Source organism: Callorhinchus milii, unplaced genomic scaffold (assembly GCF_018977255.1).
Source record: "Callorhinchus milii isolate IMCB2004 unplaced genomic scaffold, IMCB_Cmil_1.0 Scaffold11, whole genome shotgun sequence".
Taxonomy (NCBI): Eukaryota; Metazoa; Chordata; class Chondrichthyes; order Chimaeriformes; family Callorhinchidae; genus Callorhinchus; species Callorhinchus milii.
Window position 1 is genome coordinate 18961802 of NW_024704752.1, and position 21317 is coordinate 18983118.

The following is a 21317-nucleotide window of genomic DNA, read 5'->3' on the forward strand; positions in this document are numbered from 1 at the left end:
TGAAAATTGACTCCAGCCATCCATTAGCAATGTAAATAATGAAAACTTGCCAGGGTAGTTATTGCACTCATCTGTTCCATTTCATCCATCTATAACCAGATGGTGCTGTGTAGACCTGGGGGTAAAAAACACTGTAAAGCAGCATTGTGCAAGGATACTTCGAGTTTATTTTAGGAGTATTGAAATGACATAGAACCTTTTATGGTTTTATTGATTGTTTGCAGATTTTTTGCCGCTTTATGCAGTCTGACTTTATCTGGGAAATTGCTGTGCACAAATCGCCTGCCATGTTTGCCTACAAATACAGTTACTCCGCTTAATCCTGTGAAGCGCTTGGAGATGTTTTGATGATAATATTAATAAGCGTTGCATTTGATATAGCGCCTTATCACGTTTTCAAGACGTCTCAAAGTGATTCACAGAAGGTGCAGTTTCTGTGTATTTTGTGGGCGAAACGATGATGTGATATGTCAAACGCAAGATTAATTATTATTTAATTCAGATGAGCTACAGCTGCATATTCACATCCCACTGGAGCTTAGTACTTAATGCTGTTGTCCTCACTGGGTAATGTTGCTCATTGCTTTTCAGTCAATACGCAGCAGTATGATGCCAAGATAATTTATCTTATGAGAGTTGTCGGTTTAGTTGTTTAATATTATTCTTGGAAAAATAACCTATGCGTTTGTGATCACACACAGAGTAATGGCACAAATCATCCTCAAATGGAATCCTTTATCAGGAAAAAACTGGACTTTCTGCTCAAAGAATCTCAAATCCGTGACAAAGAGGATCCAGACAGTTATACAGTCTGTGCCCTGCTCCGGGCTACACATGAGGGTCTGAACATGAATTTACAACAGGTAACATCTGACGTCCGATACACTTTACAAATACATTGCTGAGTGAGTGCTTTTCTTTGGAGCGTTCCAGTCATTGTAATGACTGTCCATCCTTCATCTCTCCAGTGTCTTTATCGTCCATGGCTAATTGCTTGGAAACTTCGCAACCTGAATGACCCGACTCAGTTGAAAAGACCCTACAATTTATTTCTTTTGAAAACTGGATCACTCTGCCTTTTTTTTTTTGAACAACAAAACGTCTAAAGTTCCCATGTAGCGAAAATTGTCAAGTACAAAATCAATGTGTTCATAGAGTTGTGATTGCAATGAGTGAACGCACGGCATTTTGGTTGTAACAATTTCTTCTCAGTGTTTGTCTCGCAGCAAATCGAGTGCTCTGAACAACAGAAATGGGATGAGAAGTTACACTGGGATAGAGATTTAATTTGAACAGCAGAAGACATAAATGTTTGGTGTGGCTTGGTTTCAGAAACCAAACCTGCCTGAAAGGGTAATCATGCCCCCAAGGGTAGAATTGATATGGTTAGAAACAGTCCAGCTGCTGGATTAGTAAGAGTTGTGCAAAGTAAGCTTTTGTTCCTCGTCTTATGTTTCACTTTTCATCTTTTTTCCCCCTAGAAATCTGAGGTCAAGGAAAACGTCAAAAAAAATCAAAACCGATCATTCATCAGCAGCTTCTCCAAACACAAGGTTATTATTATTATTATTATTATTTTTGAAAATTTTCCAAAAAAGGTTTTAATGGAATAAAGTGCGGGAACCCTTGAAACAATCAAACAATAAAATACACGGACTTGGGTTTGTATGTAAGTATTTCCATCGTATGTGAGGTAAGCCATGTGTTGTGGCATTTCACAACGCATTCCTTAAGAACGTAAGAATTTGCTGGGAGAGAAAAGACCGAGGTCCATCTAGATCGCCTTCCACCATCCTGGCAGTTGACATGTTCTGTCCCAAACTATATACTGTATCCTGAGATTTTTTTTGAGCAGAAATCTATCCAATTTGTTCTTGAAACAAACAACATTTTCTTCTTTCACCGTCTGTCTCCCTATTAAACTCATCACAAGAAGCTCATTACAAAAGAGTTTCAGATCAGTGTAGCTGTCAAGGTTATTGCACTTAATACACAGTGTTGCATTTGAGCATCAAACATGATTTTATTTCTTGCAAACAGAAAAGTGGAAAATCCAAAGCCAAGTCGCACACTCCAGAAGAAGACGAGGTTCGACAGGATTGCACAGGAAAGGAAACTGGGCAATCGCACAGGTCAGGGATATATTCAAAGAATGTAAGAGTGAGCCACATTAAGACATTTTCTTTTGTTTCCAAATTTATTTTGCAAATTTTTGATATTACTCCATGCTTAAAACTGCTAATTCGACCTTTCGATTCGTATTCCTTACCCCAGAAATTTGTCCTGATCATTTTGTCCTCAGTTGCCAGCTCTATCTATTGAGGGGAAAAAAATTGTCTTTGACACTGAAGCAATTGCATCAAGATTTAGAATCGTGTGACCTGAGGCTTTTGTCCCAGCTGCGCTGTAAGCGGTCTCAGCAGGGATAGAAAGTCCATCATTTTTTGGGGACGTGGACAAGAAGTAAAGACGTTCACATGAAATAAAACCTTACACGCTGTTTGGTTGTTGGCTCTTTTGCTGATAATAATAATAGTCCTTGCATTTGATATAGCGCCTTATCATGTCGTTGAGACGTCTCAAAGCGTTTCACAGAATATACCATAAAGTGTCCTACAAACAGTCGGGAATTGAGTGACCAAATTATCATCATTATTTCACGTGTTATGCCTGTCTAAGCGCTCCGAGATGTTAACCTATGTGAAGGGTGTTCTATAAATAAATGCAAGTCAGTGTTGTTGCTGTCAGAGCTAATCAGTGAAGAGGTTGGTACAAGTTCAGCCATGGGTTACATCTCACGTAAAGTCTGTAAATGTTTCTCTGTAGGATGGGCCGCCGCAGGAAGACTATGAAGCTTTGCCGTGGGCTTTCGGACCTGGTTGTGTACACCAACTCTGTGACCTCGCAGGACATTTTGGGGCAAGGTAAGAGGAACCAGAGAGTAATAATAATAATAATCCTTGCATTTGATACAGTGCCTGATCACATCTTCGAGACGTCTGAAAGTGCTGCACGGAATATACTGTAAAGTGAATTGACTGTATATTTTGTGGGCGAAATACGGCAGCCAATTGTGTGCAGCAGCGTCCCCACAAACAGTCGTGGATTTTGAAGGAGTTATTACCCCCCACCCGGAAAAGCGATCCGCCAATCTGTCCAGTGCGTATGGGCTGTTGATTTTTCCCTGTTGTTTGCTGATGTCCCTGCTTCTGTTTGGACAGGTACCGCCGGGAACATTTTATCCTTAAGTGAGACTCGAGCACATCAACTCCTGCAACAGAAACCCGAACAGTTCATGAATTTTAACCAGAAACAACTGACCCGAGTCTACCCTTCAGCGTACAGGATAGACTCCAGCAATTTCAACCCACAGCCCTACTGGAATGTCGGCTGTCAGATGGGTAGGTGCATTTAACTCTTTTTTTTAACCATTTCAGTTCTGAGAATACCAATTCTCTTGCTCTAAGGCTTTTGATTTCCTTCCCAACTTCAATGTCCACTTGACCCTCCCTTTGGTCGAGGGAGGACAGTGCAGGGTTGCTTGGTCGCTGGTGAGCAGAGAAAGGAAAGGAATGGAGGTGATCTGTTGGGGAGTTCAAAAAAGATAAATGCTTGTTAAGGTATTAAAACATGGAAGAAAGTGGGGTGAATTGAAGCGCTGCCTTACATTTAATGTTCTCTATGATTTCCAGGCTAGTGTGAGTTAGTTTATGGACGCAAATCAGTGCAATCGTTAAAATGTAATTAATTCCTTGAAATCTGTTTTGGAGCAAAGACATACTTATTGGTTGGGGGGAAAGAGGATAAAATGCTGAACCATATTTTCTCTGTGTTCACAGTCGCTCTAAACTACCAGACTGATGGCCGAATGATGCAATTAAACCAAGCACTATTCATGGTGAATGGAAATAGTGGATACGTCTTAAAACCCCAACTCATGTGCCAAGGTCTGTCGATTTCAAATAATTTCATATCAAAATTGATTTCTTGTCTCTGTAGAACCAGAAGCTGAGAATATGTGCATACAGATAGCCTTGGTTTAATTTCCAACAAGATTTTTAAATCTGCCGGCAAGTTAAGAGCCCAGGAACAATCCTGCTGCCTCCTGTTTGTCCCTCAACCCCTCCGCTCCACCATCGGTGGCCGTGCCTTCAACCACTGCGCTCCGAAACTCTGGAACTCAATCCCTCAATCCCTCTGCCTTCCCCCTCCCTCCCCTCCTTCAAATCCCTCCTCAAGTCCTTCCTTTTTAATCGTGCTTACAGTCACCTCCCCTCGCCTCCTGGCGCGGGGTCAGACTCCGCCACGGTCAAGTGCTCCGGGACACTACCCCGCATGAGGGGTGCTATATAAATGCAATTTGTTGTTGTTGTGTGACTTAATGTGCCACTTATTTCTTGGGATTAGCTGCATTTCAGATGTGAAACTGGTTCCTGATCTGTTCAATTCTCATCATAGGAGCTTTTAACCCTTTCTCTGAAGATCCTCTTCAGGGACAACCAAAAAAGCAGCTGATCCTGAAAATCATCAGTGGCCAACAATTGCCAAAGCCTCCTTATTCCATGCTGGGTGACAGAGGAGAGGTAATGTATACTTATTACTTCATGATTAAAGGTGGCCGGCACTAAATGTCTGAGTGTCTCACTGCACCATTATCTTATCACATAAAGTGGACCATTTTAGTGAATTTCATCATTGCAATCGAGTGTCTTGCTCGACCCTGCAGAAGGTGCTCTGAACCAGAACATCGCTCTTATTTATAGTGCTCTCTCTCTCTCTCTCTTTACTTGATTAACCCTCAACAGATAATTGATCCCTTTGTGGAAGTGGAAATTATTGGATTGCCGGTGGATTGTTGTAAGGAACAGACGAGAGCAGTTGATGACAACGGTGAGTTTTTCATTATCCATGTGTGCTCTGTGGCTGTCACTGTGTGCCCTTGATGAGAGTGTCCCTGATAGACGTGGGAATAGAGAGAGAAAATGCTCATCCACATCCTCGGCTCAGCCCCAGGTACTTGCGTAATACAAGTCCGTGCACATGTGTATTGGTGGTGTAAACTTGACTCGTTTGTGGGTGCTTGTGTTTTTTTTTAAAAAAAAACTTTATAAATTGACACTGTCCTCATCCATCGTTGCAGCGCTCTGATCATTGTTCGGGACGTCCTCCCGACGTGAAAGGTGCGGTACAAATGTAATTCGCTGTTCTTGACAACTCGGCAAAGATCGATATGATTCGAACCTGCCGTCAGTAAGTCTGTATACCCGGGTGCTGCTCTTTCTAACTCCTAGGAGCAGAATCATCACGCGTCTGGGGAAGACATTCTGCAAAATCACTTCCGTTATCCAAGTTGGTGAACAAGTTGGTTTTAAAATCGACTGAATCACCACCCCCCCCCCCCTTTCTCACATGCTTCCACAAGAAGTTAATGATGTAAATCTTTTTGAAGAGATTCCAGTCACTGTTGAGAGTGAGTGTACAGCCAGAATTCATGCACTTGTCTGCAGAGGACCTCAGGGAAATTAATCCGGATCAGATCTATTAAAGCTGCTAAATTGGACATTCAGATTTGTAGAGATGGCCTTTTCTTTTTTTTTAAAAAAATACTTAATTTCAATTAAGTTTGAAACGTTGCATTTCAAAGGTTGATCTGACTCCTATTGAATTTATCGCTTTTTCTTCTAACGAGAATAATAAATTGACAGTGTCGGTTATCAAGCCCTCGCCTAATCCTTATCTGTTCTCCTGTACCCGTCTATTCCCAGTCTCGCTCATCTATGCATCAAGCTTTCTCTTAAATACATCGATGATGTCTGCTTCAACAATCAGCAGGCTGTCAGACTGAAACAAACACGGATCATTTGTTCAATTCTTTTTTTTTAAAAGAAGAAGCATCTTGTGATTTGGAGCAGAAAATGTTGCTGCAGGGTTTAATGTAATGAATGTGATGGGATGAGCAACAAAAACATGAACAGAAGATGACTATTGAACCAATGCAGTGACAAACGCAGTGTAACTTTAGGAGAATAAATTGGAAGGGGGCGGGTGGGTGAGGGGCGGGTGGGGGTTGGTGGGGAAGGGTTGAAGAGCGGGAGGTGCAAAGGAGAGTCCGCAATTAAAGTTGGGAAATAAAAGTGGAATTGTAAACCTCGCCTTTAGGATTCAACCCTGTTTGGGAAGAGACCATGACGTTCACGGTCCACATGCCTGAAGTAACTCTGGTTCGCTTTCTGGTCTGGGATCACGATCCGATCGGTAGGGATTTCGTGGGTCAGAGAACGGTGGCCTTCAGCAGCTTGATGCCAGGTGGGTGCAAATCTCTGCCTCGCTCGCTCACTCTCTTCGGTGTCGGCCTTTGGTAATTGCGCTGGGACTGACGTGATGGATGGTGGTAGATTTATTCTCTCTGCACAAGTAACACGGGGCATTTCTTTTTGCTTTTACGAACCCTTTTTGCAGGATATCGTCATGTTTACCTGGAGGGCATGACGGAAGCTTCAATATTTGTGCACGTGATGATCCACGATATTTATGGCAAGGTACGTGCATTCTCCGCTCCAGTTTGCTGAAGCTTTCTTCGAGGGGGGGTTTAGTTTTCGGTGTGTAAGCTTCACCTAAAGACTTTCCTTTGTTGATGGTGCTTACGGTTACGGGGTGATGCCCGATAACAAGCAAGAATTGCGTGGCTAAGTTCCACGGGTACAGAGTGGCTTCAAGCTGTCAGGAAGGAGATCGACTTCAGTGTCCAGTGACAGGCTTTGCATTGCTGTAAGTGAACAATTCGATTATTTTTAAACCCGGTGGAAAATGAAAACCATTTCTTTTTACTTTCCGCTTCTTTAAATTTGGAAGGTTGACGGTTCTTTTCCTCCCTGATACTCTCTCCACAGGATCGTGGAAAATTGCGATATTTTCATTACTCCTTTAAACCTGAGCATTTACGTGACATTTTTAACCTTGTTTTATGTTCGACAAAACAAGAAGGCATGAAACAGACAGAGTGTTTTTACTTGGAACGAGGAGGGGGAGAAAGAGTAATGTTCCCGACACATTCATTATTTGTACATTGCTGTGCGCAATTGGCTGCCGAGTCTCGGCCACAAAATATACAATCAATTCACTTTACAGTGTATTCTGTGAAGCGCTTTGAGACGTCTCAAAGTTGGGATAAGGCGCTGTGTCAAATGCATGGTTTATTATTATTATTATTTATTGTTAATATGGTGATTCCAGCCGCTTGTCTCTCTTTGGTAAAATAGGCTACTTTTTTAAAAAAAAAATTGGACCCTTTTTGCTCGTCTTGGAACTTGAAAGATTGTGTTTTGATTCACAACTAAGTGGAAATAACGTTAAGGCAAAGAGTCCTGTAGTTCAGTGGTTGGAGCACTCGCCTCGCAAGCGAAAGACCTGGGTTCGATTCCCGGCAGGGCGAAACATTGGGCGAGTTTCCTTACTCCACACACCTGATAATACTACCTCAAAAAGAAAAAAAAACAATAATAAAATTGGTCCCTTCAATCCACGACTGTTTGTGGGGACACCTCTGTGCGCAATTGGCTGCCACGTTCCACCCACAAATATACAGTCAATTCACTTTACAGCATATCCTGTGAAGCGCTTTGAGACGTCTAGAAGACGTGATAAGGCGCTGTACCAAATGCATTATTATTATTATTTATTTTCAGAAGAGGAATATATACACAGTATGGAAATCTGTGTTTATCTCTCTCTGCTACATATCAAAATATATCAAATGCAAGGATTATTATTATGTTATTTTAAGGTGGAATGTTTCAGATTTCTACTCGTGTTCACAAAATGTGCTGTAAATGTCTCGCTCTGTGTCTACACAATGATTTCGACAGCAGTTTCCTACAACTTACTAGTCGTTGAACGTTACTGTAATTGCATATCATTATTGCCCTGTTCATTCCAGTTCCTGCAGTCATGACTGTCAGAAATAATGAAATAGGAAACTCGTGTCCTGTACAAATCATTCAACTTGTGGAATTGGGATCTTGCTAATGTCATATAGATCGATCAGGCGAACTATACAACTGGAGAAGCACATTAAAGGGTAACTCATGTGGACTTCATTGCCACACAATGAATAGGAAACTGGGTCACTGTTGTGTGTTTACAGTGAGTGTTTGTACATCCACTGTATAAAGTAGATTTCTGCAATAATTGCGCATTCAGTCAGAAAGACATGCTCTCAGTAATTGGAATGGTATATGTTGGGGTAAGTATAGCATCAGAATTGTGTTTGCCTCAAATCTGCTCTGAAACTAGAACCATTCCTAATATTTTTTTTGTGTGGTGGTTTCTGTTTTGATTTGTGTTGTACTTTGAGTTTGAGTTTCAAAATGCTTTTAACACTTCAATGAGAAGTAATGATGTCATTGTAAGTTCCTTGTGCCAATGTCTTTTTCCAAATTCTGTTTATATGTAAACAGATTAGCTACTGTTTTTGCTGTGAGACGGAGAGCGAATGCTGATATTTGAGCTTTATTGTCTGTGTGGAGACGGGTTAATATATAAAAGTAAACTTTAAACAATTTTTTGTAGTTTAAAAATAGAATCTCTTTCTATGCTTCATGTTGTGCTCAGTTCTCCTGTCAATCATTGTATTCCACACAGGCACTTGTGATACAAATGGTTTGATAACAAAGGCTCTCATCTTTGTGTGCAGACTCTTGTGGATTTCATGTGAGCAATAGTTTGACGGAGACGAATGTAGAAAAAGGGAAAGGAAGATCAAATACAACAAAGTACAAAATATAAATAATAATAATAATCCTTGCATTTGATAGAGCGCCTTATCACGTCTTCTAAATGTTTCAAAGCGTTCCGAAGTATATACTTTAAAGTGAATTGACTGTATGTTTTGTGGGCGAAACGCGGCAGCCATTTGCGCACAGCATCTTCCCACAAACAGTCGTGGGTTGAAGTGACCAATTCATTTTTTTTTGAAGGAATTACTACCCCCAGAAAAGCGATCCACCAATCGACTAATAATCGGGTTCCTACTTCCTGCTCAGTAAACAGAGGCGTGTGGAGTAAAGAAACTTGCCCAAGGTTTCGTCCTGCCCGGGAATAGAACCCACTGAGCTACAGAACTCCAGATACAGGATATAAAAGCAGAAATTGGGAGAGAATCAATGCTACCGAAATCATTGCAGGTTTCAAAGAATAATTTTCCAAAGCTACAAACCCAGAAAGATAATGAACATCATCTGCCAAACATTAAAGGCCAATTTATTCGCAATATTCTTTACTCTCGGAATATGGAGAGCAGTGTTATTGAGAGTCTTGCACAGACTGCAAAACTGCATCTAAAAGTAAAGTCCATGAATGTCCAAAAGTAACTTTTTGCCTTAAAATTACTGGATAAATAAGATAATGGACCGGATTTAAATATGTGCTTCAGTCGAAAATACTGGTCAGTCGTGAAGAAATCTTAAAACCGAGTTACAAGCAAAATCCACAGTAAAGCTCCTTGCGCAGGAGAAGAGCTGACAACATCAACAGCAATTTGCACTTATACAGCACCTTTTCCATCGTGCTTTACAAAACCGAGTGTGAGCTTGAGTTGGGAGGAAAGTGGCTGAAGGCGCAATCACAGTGATGGGTCTTTCAACGGTTTTGAAAGTCTAGAAGGAAGGGGGCAAGGCAGTGGGGTCTTCTAGACTAACATTAAGGAGAAAAGGCAACACAACTTGAGCAGGAAACTGCAGGTCAGTTTATATAAATGCAAGTTGTTGTTGTTTAATAGGTAACAAACAGCACTTTCCTAAAACTGGTAGGACCTAAAATTGTACCTTTTTTTAAAAAAAAATACAAGTTGTCATTTTACCGGCCTAAATTAACTGTGTGTAGCAGCTCATCAACAGAATACGATCAGTCGATGTCTTGCTGTTTTCTGTGGGAGAGGAATCGAGTTTTCGTTCTTGTGTGGTTCCCAGTAAAACGCTCCTTTAATTGTGTTTGCCTTACAGTGGAGCCCATTAATTATCAATCCAACTTGCACTGTTATGCACATTGTAGGTGCCCCGAAGGTAGTGCTTCTCAGCATGAGTTTGTGAGCTGATGTGTTCTGTGCCATTTGCAAATCTTGCTTGGTGATGAATTCGGGTGTGAATGTTTTTTTGCACTAATGGATGGCAAGTTGGCAAGGCTTTCAGTGCTGCATGAAAATGATTGACTGGGATGAATGGATGCGATCGATGGCTGTCATTTTTCCGCCATAAACCACCGGCATTCTTCACATCTTTATCCCTGTTAAAGAAGATGAACGTGCGTATCGCAAGGCAGTCAATCAAAATCCATTGATCCAAATTTTCCCCAATTCCTTCGAGCAATTTTTGGATGCAGGAAACTGACACAGAATATTGCATTCATACAATTATATGGAGGGACTTAGGTATATCTGGATTTGAAACACTTTATATTTCCTTTTTTTCTTGCCTTTCCACCCAAATAGACCGTGGGCTTTTAAGGTTCAGTGGACGCTGGAGGTGGTCAATCTCCCAAGTGTGAGCGAGTCGCTGGTTGGTGCCAACAGGCTGTTTGACTGTGGAGAACATGACACCCGAGCCTAGCTCCTGACCCAAAGTCTATCCAAACCTATGTTTTTCAGCAGAGGTCACTGGGTAGTTGTCAAACACCCAGATTGATTTCTCCCCTCCTTAATTTAACTCCTTCCTCTTCCCCTCCACCAATAGCCCAAGGGCACTTTAATGCTATGACCAACATTACGTAACCCAGCGTAGAACTGAATTTGTGAACTTGTGCTCTGTATGGCTTTGTGCTACACATTGCAAGGCCGAGTGTCAAACCACTCAGACACCCTTGATGGGGGGACAGACAGGTGCGGGGTGGGGGGGGGGGGCGCGGGAGAGAGAGAAGCCAATTTCTTTTCTCTTCATGTATTCCGAGGCTTAATATGGAAAATTGCAACACTTGTTCAAGTCTTTACCAGGGATATGGGTACCGAGAACAATAAATGTTAACGCTTTCCAAAGCCATTCACACCAGTGCTGATGTACGCTGCCATTTCCCTTCTCCCGACAGACTCGACAACTCCTGGGACTCAAAGGCCTGTTCAACAAGAGCCCCAAGTATTCCTTCATGGACAACAACTGTGGCTACTTCATGCGAAAGAAATCCCTCGGGAATCGGATTCTCCGCCGCACCGCCAGCGCCCCTGCCAAGGGCAGGAAGAAGAGCAAAAGTCTGCTCCTGGAAACGCTGAGCGAAGCGAAAGAGCAGGAACCCGATCTGTCCGACTCCCAGGAGAAAGGAACGCGAGCCAAGCGAGACACCAAAAAAACCCAAGCAAGACCCGTTTCCATGCCGGTCGACAAGTTGCTCGATGGAGATATGTCGCCACCTGCTGGTGAGATGGAAGACGACCGCAGTGGTAAGTGCGTTGATGCACCAAAGGCAAATCATTTCAAGCAACTGTACAGTCCGGGCAATGAAGAGACGGTAGTGTAGAAAGTGGTTGCTTTTCCTCCAATGTGCTTCCGTCCAACCGAACAGGAGGTTAGGAAACGTTGTCCAGGGCGTCCTGTGGCTTTAAGAATTTCATGCCATTCTTGTGCTGTATGAGCCAAGTCAGGTTCCACCATCTGTCGCAAACGAGCTTTTCTTTGATTCTAAACTGCCCTCCGTTGCTTGTTCTTTATCTGAGAGAACTCCAACCCAGCTGCAACGTGTAGATCTGCACAGGTTTCCCAGCCAGTATCTGTACCACAGACGATTGTTTGCTGTATGTATGGTCTGTGTAAGAAGTTCCACTTCTGCAAATGAAATCTCCATGTAGCCTATCTCCTGTTCCGTGCCCTGATGCCTCTTGTATTCCATTCCAACAATCTATCTCTGGGATTTCCGAGTGTAGATGGGATGTGTGGAAATCTCAGCTTGGTTTGGAGACTCTTAAGCACGGTGCTGGGTTTCCCCATGTGTCAGGCACACGGCTGACCAAAAAGAAAAATGCCTCTTGCAGCTGCTGCTTTAATTTGAGGGGTCACGTTGCTTTCATTGTCTGTCCGTCTCAGTGCTATGTCCACTTGTCAAAGAAGTGGGGGTTGGGTTGCGTTCCGAGTGAGACTTTGGGAGTTGAGTACCAGACCTTAAATGTGAGTGCAATGGCATGAATTTCCTTAAGGTTCAGTTTCCTTAAGTCATCCCATTCCCCCCCCTCCTTCATGTGAGCGAGAGAGAGAGAAGTCAGAGTGAGTATTTTTAAGATAATGCAGTTCGTTGAATCTAATTTGATGTAATCCTAATACAGAGTCGCTCTTCAACACATCACAATATTGGGAAGATCCCTGAACGTTTGCCTAGGCTTATAGTGAAGTGGATACTCATAGAATCATAGAATATTACAGCGCAGAAGGAGGCCATTCGGCCCATTGTGCCTGTGGCCGGCTCTTTGGAAGAGCTCCACAATCAGTCCCACTCTTTCCCCAAATCCTTGCAATTTTTTCCTTTTCTAGTACCTATCCTATTCCCTTTTGAAAGTTGTTATTGAATCGGTTTCTACCGCCCTTTCAGTCAGTTTGTTCTTACGCTACATGACAAAATGAATGGTTAAATCACAACTTGTGTTTTTTTTAATTAAAAAAAGCATTTTTTTTGTAAACTGGCGTCTTTTGTATGTAATGTAGGAGCAATTTGCTTTTTTTTTTGTTTTTTTCTCCCATCTATTTGTGCTATCGTCTGTGCTGTGCCTTCTCTTTGGCCGATAGCCTTGTTGGTGATCTGGTGAGAACTGATGTCAAAGCCTCGATTGACTTTGTGTTGTTCATTCCCTTCCTGTAGCAAAACACCCCACCTGCTATAGTCGCTCTTATTATAGTGCTTAATCCAAGCACTCTGTGATACAGATCAGCAAGCAATAGATCAGAAAGCAATGAAGCACATTTATTCTGCTTTTTCTTTAAAAAATACACATTAAAATTAGATTCTTGTTTTCGTTTAGTAACATTTGGGGAAGGGGGGCAGTACATTTGTGAAAAGGTTTTTATCCTCTGGTAAAAATGTGAAGCAGATATTTATGCCTCATTCAATTTATCATAAATTAGTTTCTGTATTTTACAGTCGAGCCGTGAATTGTCTTTTTTCTCCCCTCATTTCTCTCCTCTGTGATTTTTTTAAAAATGATTTACTGTACTTACTGTGTAGCTGAAATTTCAGAATTAATTTTTAACAAAAACTCTTTTTGTTCCTGTTCTGTCTTTACTGTCGTGCTTCTTTATAGTTCAAAACTGACTAGGAAACCTCCGCAGGTAATCCTACACTTTCTGAGGAAGGCACTTCACTGATTAAACAATAAGTAACTGTTGTATTTGATGCAGCCCCTTACACGTCGGGAGGACGTCTCAAAGCGCTTCACAGGATTTACTGTGATGTGCAGTGGCTGTGTATTTTGTAAGCAAACGCAGCAATGCCCACAAACAGCCGTGAAATGGATGAACAATTTTATCCAGGGGAATTGTTGGCCAGGTTCCTGGTAGAGAGAAACTCCCTTCTCTTTTCGAGTAGTGCCAGGGGATTTTTAATATGGGATCTCCAACGATGCAGCACGTGCCCAGCGCTACATTGGAGGGTCAGCCTCGTCTACGTGAGTTGAAAGTTCCACGTTTGAAAGTTCCCCACGTGGGCTTCGAACCCACAACCTCCTGACTCGGAGGCAAGAGTGCTGGCCACTAAGCCAGGCTGACACGCGGAAACAAAATCAAGGGATGAAAACTGTCACCAAGTTGATCAAGTATTCCACAAACTTCTCCTATAGTTTATGAAATTTGAAAGATGAATAAACTAAGGTGTTTTCTCTGAGAGGGAGAAGTTTCAGTGAAGTACCTCCTCAATACATTTTCTCTTTCTTTCAACTTTTTATTTTAAGAAGAGTATTTTTTTTATGAAACCTGCATGTCTCCATAAACCTTTTTTTTGGACATTGCATCAACAAAATTGTGGATGTGAGTTTGGTATTGTACGATTTGTAATTCAGGCTGAAGGACAATATTGAAATCACACTGATGAGTGGGAACAGAATGTATTCATGACCCATGACATATTTCATATAAAAGTCAAAACGCCTGTCGTTCTTACCCATCCTCAACATTTGACAGAAACACTCACAAGATTATAGAGCAGTCGTCTCACACCAAGAAAGGTAAATACTATTAATGATCCTTGCGTTTGGGATAGCGCCTCTCATGCCAGGAAACAGATGGACTTGTACACCACATATTCCTTAGTATAAGTAAGTGAAAGGATCTTCTCACACCCCACGCCCCCTCAAGACTTCAAGCTTGTTTATTAGACAACTTCATGGGTGTTCACCCCTCCCCGCAGCCCAAATAATCACCTCTAGGCACTTCAACAAGAGCCACATGGTCCCCTCTACACTAACCATCACAGGGTTAAAGATGTGTCCATAGCAATAATAATATAAACTAACAAACAGTGATCTTTGTCGGGTGGGTTGAGCCCAGTAAGATCACCCTTTCAATAGACAGATCAAATAAGTATCACATTCTTAAAATAATTATTGTTAAGAATGGGAATCCATTCAGATTTTTAACTCCTCGGGCCCAGATTTTCTTTCGACACAAATGTTAAAGAGCTCAGACTGGATCTTTAGTTTGGGGATAACTCGACCATTTGTAGTTTGTGTTTCCAGAATCTAATTAACCCAATCACCGGCCTTACCTGTGCATCTTCATAAACAAATCCTTTGAATTATCTCTCAATTGCCATTGATGTTTATGTAATGAGAGAGAGGGCGGGACGGGCAGGGAAAGGAAGGGCATTTGTATACCTGTTTAACACTTGTTTGATCGTTTTGTTTCCTTTTGGCAGAAGTAAAACTGGAGCCACACTGGAGTAAACAGCGCTGTGCAGATGAGCTTCTGGTTCGGCCACCTGGCATTTCACCTCATCGCGTTCCGTTAACATCCTCGGATAGAGACCTAGGGTCCCACTCGCAAGAATTGACGGGGAATATTCTGGAAGCATTGGCCGTGAATTCAGATCATTCTTCACCAAATATCGTAGCTGACAACTGTAGTGTCTCGGTAATGAAACCCTGCAACGGTCCCATTGCTAACAGATCGGTCAAACCTGACGAGATGCGTGACCGGGGACCATTGTGTAAAAGTGAGGAATTGCGAGGTGAAGATGTTCAGATGTCAATCGAGCACATTGCCATCAGACCTCATCAAGAGCCAAGTCAACGGGCGACCACTTCCATCTCACTTTGCTTCAAGGCCTTTGTGGATGTGAAAGAGAAGCATGAACCCATTTTGTCTAATGGTTCTGTGCATGATATCACAATCGCTTCCAATTCTACCATTGACCTGTCCTCCACTGTCTCCGTTCACAATCTCGACACTTCACAATCTCTAAGTATGTCTCAGGACTGCACCATCTCTCATCTTATTAATGCCATGTCCTTGTCCAATGAGAGTGGGGTAGACAATTCTATCTCCGTGCTCATTTCGCAGTTTGAAGCCACTGACGACCAAACGACAGTTTCAAGTTTCCTCGGAGCCAACAACTGTACGTTCAGCTCAGTATCTGGACTGTCAGAGGTTCGCGGTTCAGAAACAATTGCAACGATGGACCCTCTGTACAGAGACATAAAAGCCAAGAAGCAGTGTTTGAACACGACGACAGATACCACAATCTTCTCCAGCCCTGAAACAGCAGAACATTCCACATACACAATCATTCACGATGACATTCTCTCACCCCTTTCCTTCTACGCTGCTGAAGATGCGAGAGGAGGAATGGTGGATGTGAGACAAGGTAACGCCTTGTATTCTCCGTCCATGTTTCCCAGCACTCCTATCGGCTCGGGTGTTCCCACAAACCTGTGTGTTTCCAGTGACCGGGAAGCTTCCTGGGGCTCCCTGGATGATTGCAGTTTGTGCCACAGTACAACCTCCAGCGTGGCGTCCGAGGACACCATTATTAACATGTCACTAAATGTAGACTCTGTTAACAGCAGCCTCATGGAAGTGAACGATCTAGAAGTTACACTGATGACCACAGAGAATTATGTCGATGACCAGGACCCAGAGCATCCGCCAGCAACATGGGACCTTTACCCCACAACACGCCCGGGTGGTATAAATGGCAGTGATCACTGGCATCTGGAGAAGGTCCCGGCTTTAGATGCAGACGACAAGGCCGTGTATCGCTCACCGAAAACTGGTTGGAACCAATTGCGTTCGGTTACAAGCAGGACCCCATCGGAGATCTGTTCCATTGCCACTGCCAATCAGTCCAGCACCTGTAAGTCCAAGAGTCTTGGAGATCTGACCTCTGAGGACATCACCTGCACGTTTGAAAGTAAATATAAATTCATCAGCAAAGGGTTTATCGCGCCGGGCATAAAAGACCGAGAACTGATGTCTTCCCTCGGTGACGTGCCACAGCCCGCAGCGACTCTCACTGAGCAACTCCGCAAACTTGTGTCCATGGAGCAGGAGGAGAACCATGAGAGAGACCCTGTGTACAGAGGACAAGAGCACGGTAATTACCAGAAGGGATTGATCAGAAAGCTTTCGTCCAGAAGCCAGAGTAGAGTGCGGTACATTGCCAATAGGGCAAAGCAGATTCAGGAAGCAAACAAGCATAGACTGGCCAATGGTTGCAGCACCACCGGTGTGGTTTTTAGGAACAAACCCCCAATACAGCACCACACAGTTAACAGGCACTCCACAGGCTCCTACATCGCTGGGTATCTCAACCAGTTAAAGGAGGAGAAATTGGAAGGTCGAGGTATCCCCGAGGGCTCTTGTACCTCACTCCATCACAGATACACTGACAGCTTCTACACAGATGATTCCACCTTGCAACCTGAGCCCAACTCTGTCAGCGAACCGGAAATCTATTTCTTACTCCGACTGTGATTTCACCTGTAAAAACACTTAAACGCAAACGTTTATGTTGAAAGTTTCTCGTCTTTGGTCCATTTCCTCAACATCCCAACAACCAAGTTGTCTTCTTTCCTGATTAAGACTTTCCGTTTCTGTGCCCAAAGTGTAGTGAATCTTGAACATACAGAAGTGCGTAGATTCTGTAGTTGAATTACCAGTCCATGTGTGTGTCCGTGTGTGTATACGTACGTACGTGCGCGCGTGTGTGTTTGTGTATATATATGTTTGTATATATTGTTCTTTCATTTGTTTAACTGCATTCTTTGGGAATGTTTGCATGGTTAGATCGGTTTACTTACTGAAACCTGATGCACAATCCGGTCTCTGTAAAATGGAAAAATTAGTTTCTGCAAATTTGCTGACCTATGTTCTTCCCTCTTTCCATTCGATGCAATAAACGGATCACACTGTCAACTGACAATCATTAAGACGTGAACTCCATTGTGCATCACCCATTGTGCTTTCCGGGGGTAATAATCCCTCCAAATTAATAATAATAATTTGGTCACTCAATCCACGACTGTTTGTGGGACAGTCCATTGGCATTTATCTGCCCTTCATGTCGGCTAACTTCTTCTGAGCTTACTCCTCTATCTTCCTCTCTGCAACCCAGGTCAGTCTTCCTTGCACAGCCCTGATTTGGCCTCTGATAACTTAATTAGATTGCTAGCTTTTTATGGTCCATCAATTTGGCCCTTATTGTAAGAACCTCTTTAAAGAGAAGCTTATTGATTCACCGACATGGGAGGAAACTATGTATTATCATGGCTTTAAAAAGCTGTTCAACCAAATGCTCCTATGGGCCAGAGAGGCTGAGAATGTGGCAGCAAATAGTTTCATCTCCTGACATCATCAGACTGCCAAGAAACCTGGGGCTGTTTGGCAAGAAAAAATACTTTGCTTTGGACATGACACCTACTTTCTGTTGAAACGCATTCTGTTGAGTCCAGCAAACATCAGCTCTGCCAAGTGGAGCATCTAACATGACGCTGAAGGCACAGGCTAAGTCAATTGTTTATTTAGGCTTTTGAGGAAGATAAACCCTTACGGTTTCACGCAGCGCCTTTCACTTTGGGAGGACGTCTCAAAGTACTTGACAGAATTCATTGATAAACTGCAGAGACCACGTTGTAGGTGAACGCAGTAGCCAATTTGCAACCGGGATGTCCCACAAACAGCCATCAAGTGACTGACCAATTTTATCTGTAGGAAGTATTGTTATTTACTCGGCTCGTGTATATCTGGAGATCAAATCAGGATGGAGGTGGATTTTTAAAAAGTTCTTTTGTATAATTCTCCTCGGTCATGTAACAAAGTTTATGTTGAGTTCTGTGTATCCCGGAATCATGTGATGTGTTGATAGACACTTGGCTGACTGTAGAGGAGGGAACACATCTGTGAGGCTCCATCACCATCCAACTCTGAACACCGCGAGGATTCTCTCAGTCTCTGAAGTACCAGCAGTCAATTTACGAGTAACATCTCCTCCGAGAGCACATTGTGTGCTTTCCCCATTGAGGAATTTAACAGTAACCACAGCTGTTTAGAGCACGAGATAATTACTTTCAATTCAAGAGGGAAGATGGGTCCATCTGGTTCATCGTTTTTAATGAAATCGTTCTAAAATTAGCTTCAGTGTGCAGCGTCTGCTGATCAAAATATTGCAGAAAATATCCTTGCATCTCAGGGTTAAAAGATTGTTTGCTTTCTGAATCCAGCTCTCAAAACTTGCTCGAACTTTAAGCTGATGCATCGACAAACGTATAGAGCACAAGACATGTCTGTGGTGCTGAGCATAATCTGCAAGTCTATGTGAGGGCATGTATTAGCAAGAGAAGTCCATTTCTCTTCCCCATACCCACCCACCGACTCTCACCGCAGAATAATAGGTTGGATGATAAGGCGGGGGTGGTCACTGTAACACACAGCTATAAGCAATACAGAACTCTGTGTGTTGAGCTCTGCAGTTGTCCCTGGGGGAAGGCGGATTGCGTGGGTAGATGAGAAATGTCTTTGCACCGTTGTAATTTAAGGGAGTTTGTGTAACGTTCTGTTCTGTGCACTTGGCTGCAGCTCACTGAAGCATGTGATAAATGTGAGTCAACAGCCTCTCACTGGCCTGAAGGAAGAGCAGAGACATCTGTGATGCTCTCTCACCAGCCAATTCCCCTCACCCTGAGGCTTCTGTTTGTCTCACAAGTGCTGGCGATGAGTTCCTTGTGTATATTTGCTCTTTCCTCTGAGAGACTCAACTCCTCGAGATGGGATTGTAAATTTAACAGGAACCGCAGGTGGTCGAGCTCCAGATAAATTGATTTCAGATAAACATGGGAACAGAAAACAATTGGGTTTGTGTTAATTACGTTTGTTCTAAAGTAACGCAGGGCATTCGATGACTAGTGATAGCTAAAAAGATTTTACTTACCCGCCAACCATTCTAAGAGAGTTATTATTATAATAATCCTTGCAGTTGATATAGCGCCTTATCACGTCTTCGAGATGGCTCAAAGCGCTTCAGAGAATATACTATAAAGTGAATTGATTGTATGTATTGTGGGCAAAACCCAACAGACAATTGCACACAGCAGCGTCCCACAAACAGTCGTGACTTGAGTGACCAAATTTATTTATTTGTTTTTTTTTTAAAGTTTTTTTTAGTTGAAATCAATATAAGTGTTTGGTGCCTCGCNTTTTTTTTAGTCTTTTTGTTTTGGAAATGATTAATTCCACTAAATTGGAAGATTCAGGCGTGAGTTTCAGTTGAAATCAACCTGCAGTGTTGTTAAGTTTTTTTTTCAGCAGCCTAATCGAAAAGTAATGCAATTTTACTGATAACCATGAGGATCAAAGCATTTCAGAATAATTTTTCTTTTCATGCAGAACGCAATAAATAGATTTTTCATACAGTGGTTATTGAGTCGCTCTCTTTAATGCTCCTGGCCGTGCAATAATGTTAGCAGATATAGAGTGTGTTATGTAAGGTGATAAAAGAATTGAAAACAAAACTAATCATTCACTCTCCAGAATTATTTCTTGCCCGCTGGGTTCAATCAAACTTCTTCATTTAATAATTTCTCATCTTAACTTTGAGGTAGACACTGAACAAGACAATTACCTCGCGCCTTTTATGGATCTGTAACTGATCAGACCGTGAAATTGAACTGGACTTGTCTGCCACAGGTGAGATTTGTTCTGTTTATAGCCAACGTTTGGTAACAAACTGTTATCTGTTGTTTGTTTCATGGAAAACGCAGACCTACAGAATATTTTTGGAGCAAGGTCTAACATGTCATCTTGCTTGGGATTTTCAAGTTCATAATACAAGTTCGGTTTACCTTTCACAATACTCTGTGATTCTGCTTTAGTTACAATGATATGAGGTGGCACATCCCATACAATACAAAATTACATTTACACAACACCTTTCACATCAGGAGGACGTCCCAAGGTGCTGGACAGTCAGGGATTTGGACCCAAGCAGAAGTTTGGTATCAGGAGGGTTGGAGGTCAGGGAATGTAGGGTTAGGAGGGTGGCTGAAGGCGTGGGCAAAGAGGATGTTCTTGAAAAATCCTGAACCTTACAATAAAAACAGAACCAGCTGTTGTCCAAAATAGTGTAGCGATTGAAAAGTCGCTTTAAGGTAACGAGCACAAAATTAAATGGTGATTTCAATCGATCCCATTGTTGCATCAAATAATTTTTTGTTTATTCCGTCCTGATAATGGCACGGTCAAGGAAAGCATCAGATTATTATAATAATAATAATCCTTACATTTGTCACAGCGCCTTTGATGTTGGGAGATTGTCTCAAAGCACTTCACAGGATTTTGCTGTAAAGTGTATTTTTGGGGCAAGTGTGGCAGCCAATTTGCACTCAACAATGTCCCAAACAGCAGTGAAGTGAAATGACTAATGTTATCTGTAGCCTGGACACCAGGAGAAACTCCCTGGTGTGGGAGATTTTAGTACAACAATTTATCCATACAAACATGGATCTTATAACAAAATATAAATGCGTACAAGATCTGCTTTCAGAAACTGAAAGATTTAGTTTCTGTACCATGTGTGGCAGGACATCATGTTGGAGTTCCCAACACATTGCACCCTATGGTGGCAGGACTTTGCTTCCTACTTGTGATTTCTGACACAGTGAAGAACTCACTCAAGACACAGTTTTAGCCAAGCGGTAGGTGCTAAAACTGAGCCAGGCAGTGCCTGTAGCAAACAAGAGAAATTTACTCCCAAGTTGCCCAATAGTCCTGATTGGCTTTGACAAAGTACATCTTTGGTAGAGGTCAAGAGAGACAGATCCTGTCATCGTGTGCAGGGTTAAGGTACATTATACTGGGGAATATAAA

General features: G+C 42.4%; 1 protein-coding gene across 1 annotated transcript in view; it reads left to right on the forward strand.

Annotated features, from left to right (window-relative positions):
* The window catches only part of plch1 (phospholipase C, eta 1), a 61809-nt gene extending 44653 nt beyond the window's left edge, over positions 1 to 17156 (forward strand). Inside the window, exons 12-23 of the mRNA XM_007888906.2 lie at positions 702 to 863; positions 1482 to 1553; positions 2041 to 2132; positions 2827 to 2924; positions 3222 to 3401; positions 3840 to 3947; positions 4459 to 4583; positions 4806 to 4890; positions 6160 to 6306; positions 6460 to 6539; positions 11074 to 11422; positions 14875 to 17156. Coding sequence (XP_007887097.2) covers positions 702 to 863; positions 1482 to 1553; positions 2041 to 2132; positions 2827 to 2924; positions 3222 to 3401; positions 3840 to 3947; positions 4459 to 4583; positions 4806 to 4890; positions 6160 to 6306; positions 6460 to 6539; positions 11074 to 11422; positions 14875 to 16931 — 3555 coding nt within the window. The 3' untranslated portion in view covers positions 16932 to 17156. The remainder of the gene's footprint in view (positions 1 to 701; positions 864 to 1481; positions 1554 to 2040; positions 2133 to 2826; positions 2925 to 3221; positions 3402 to 3839; positions 3948 to 4458; positions 4584 to 4805; positions 4891 to 6159; positions 6307 to 6459; positions 6540 to 11073; positions 11423 to 14874) is intronic.
* The last annotated feature ends 4161 nt before the right edge of the window (positions 17157 to 21317 follow it).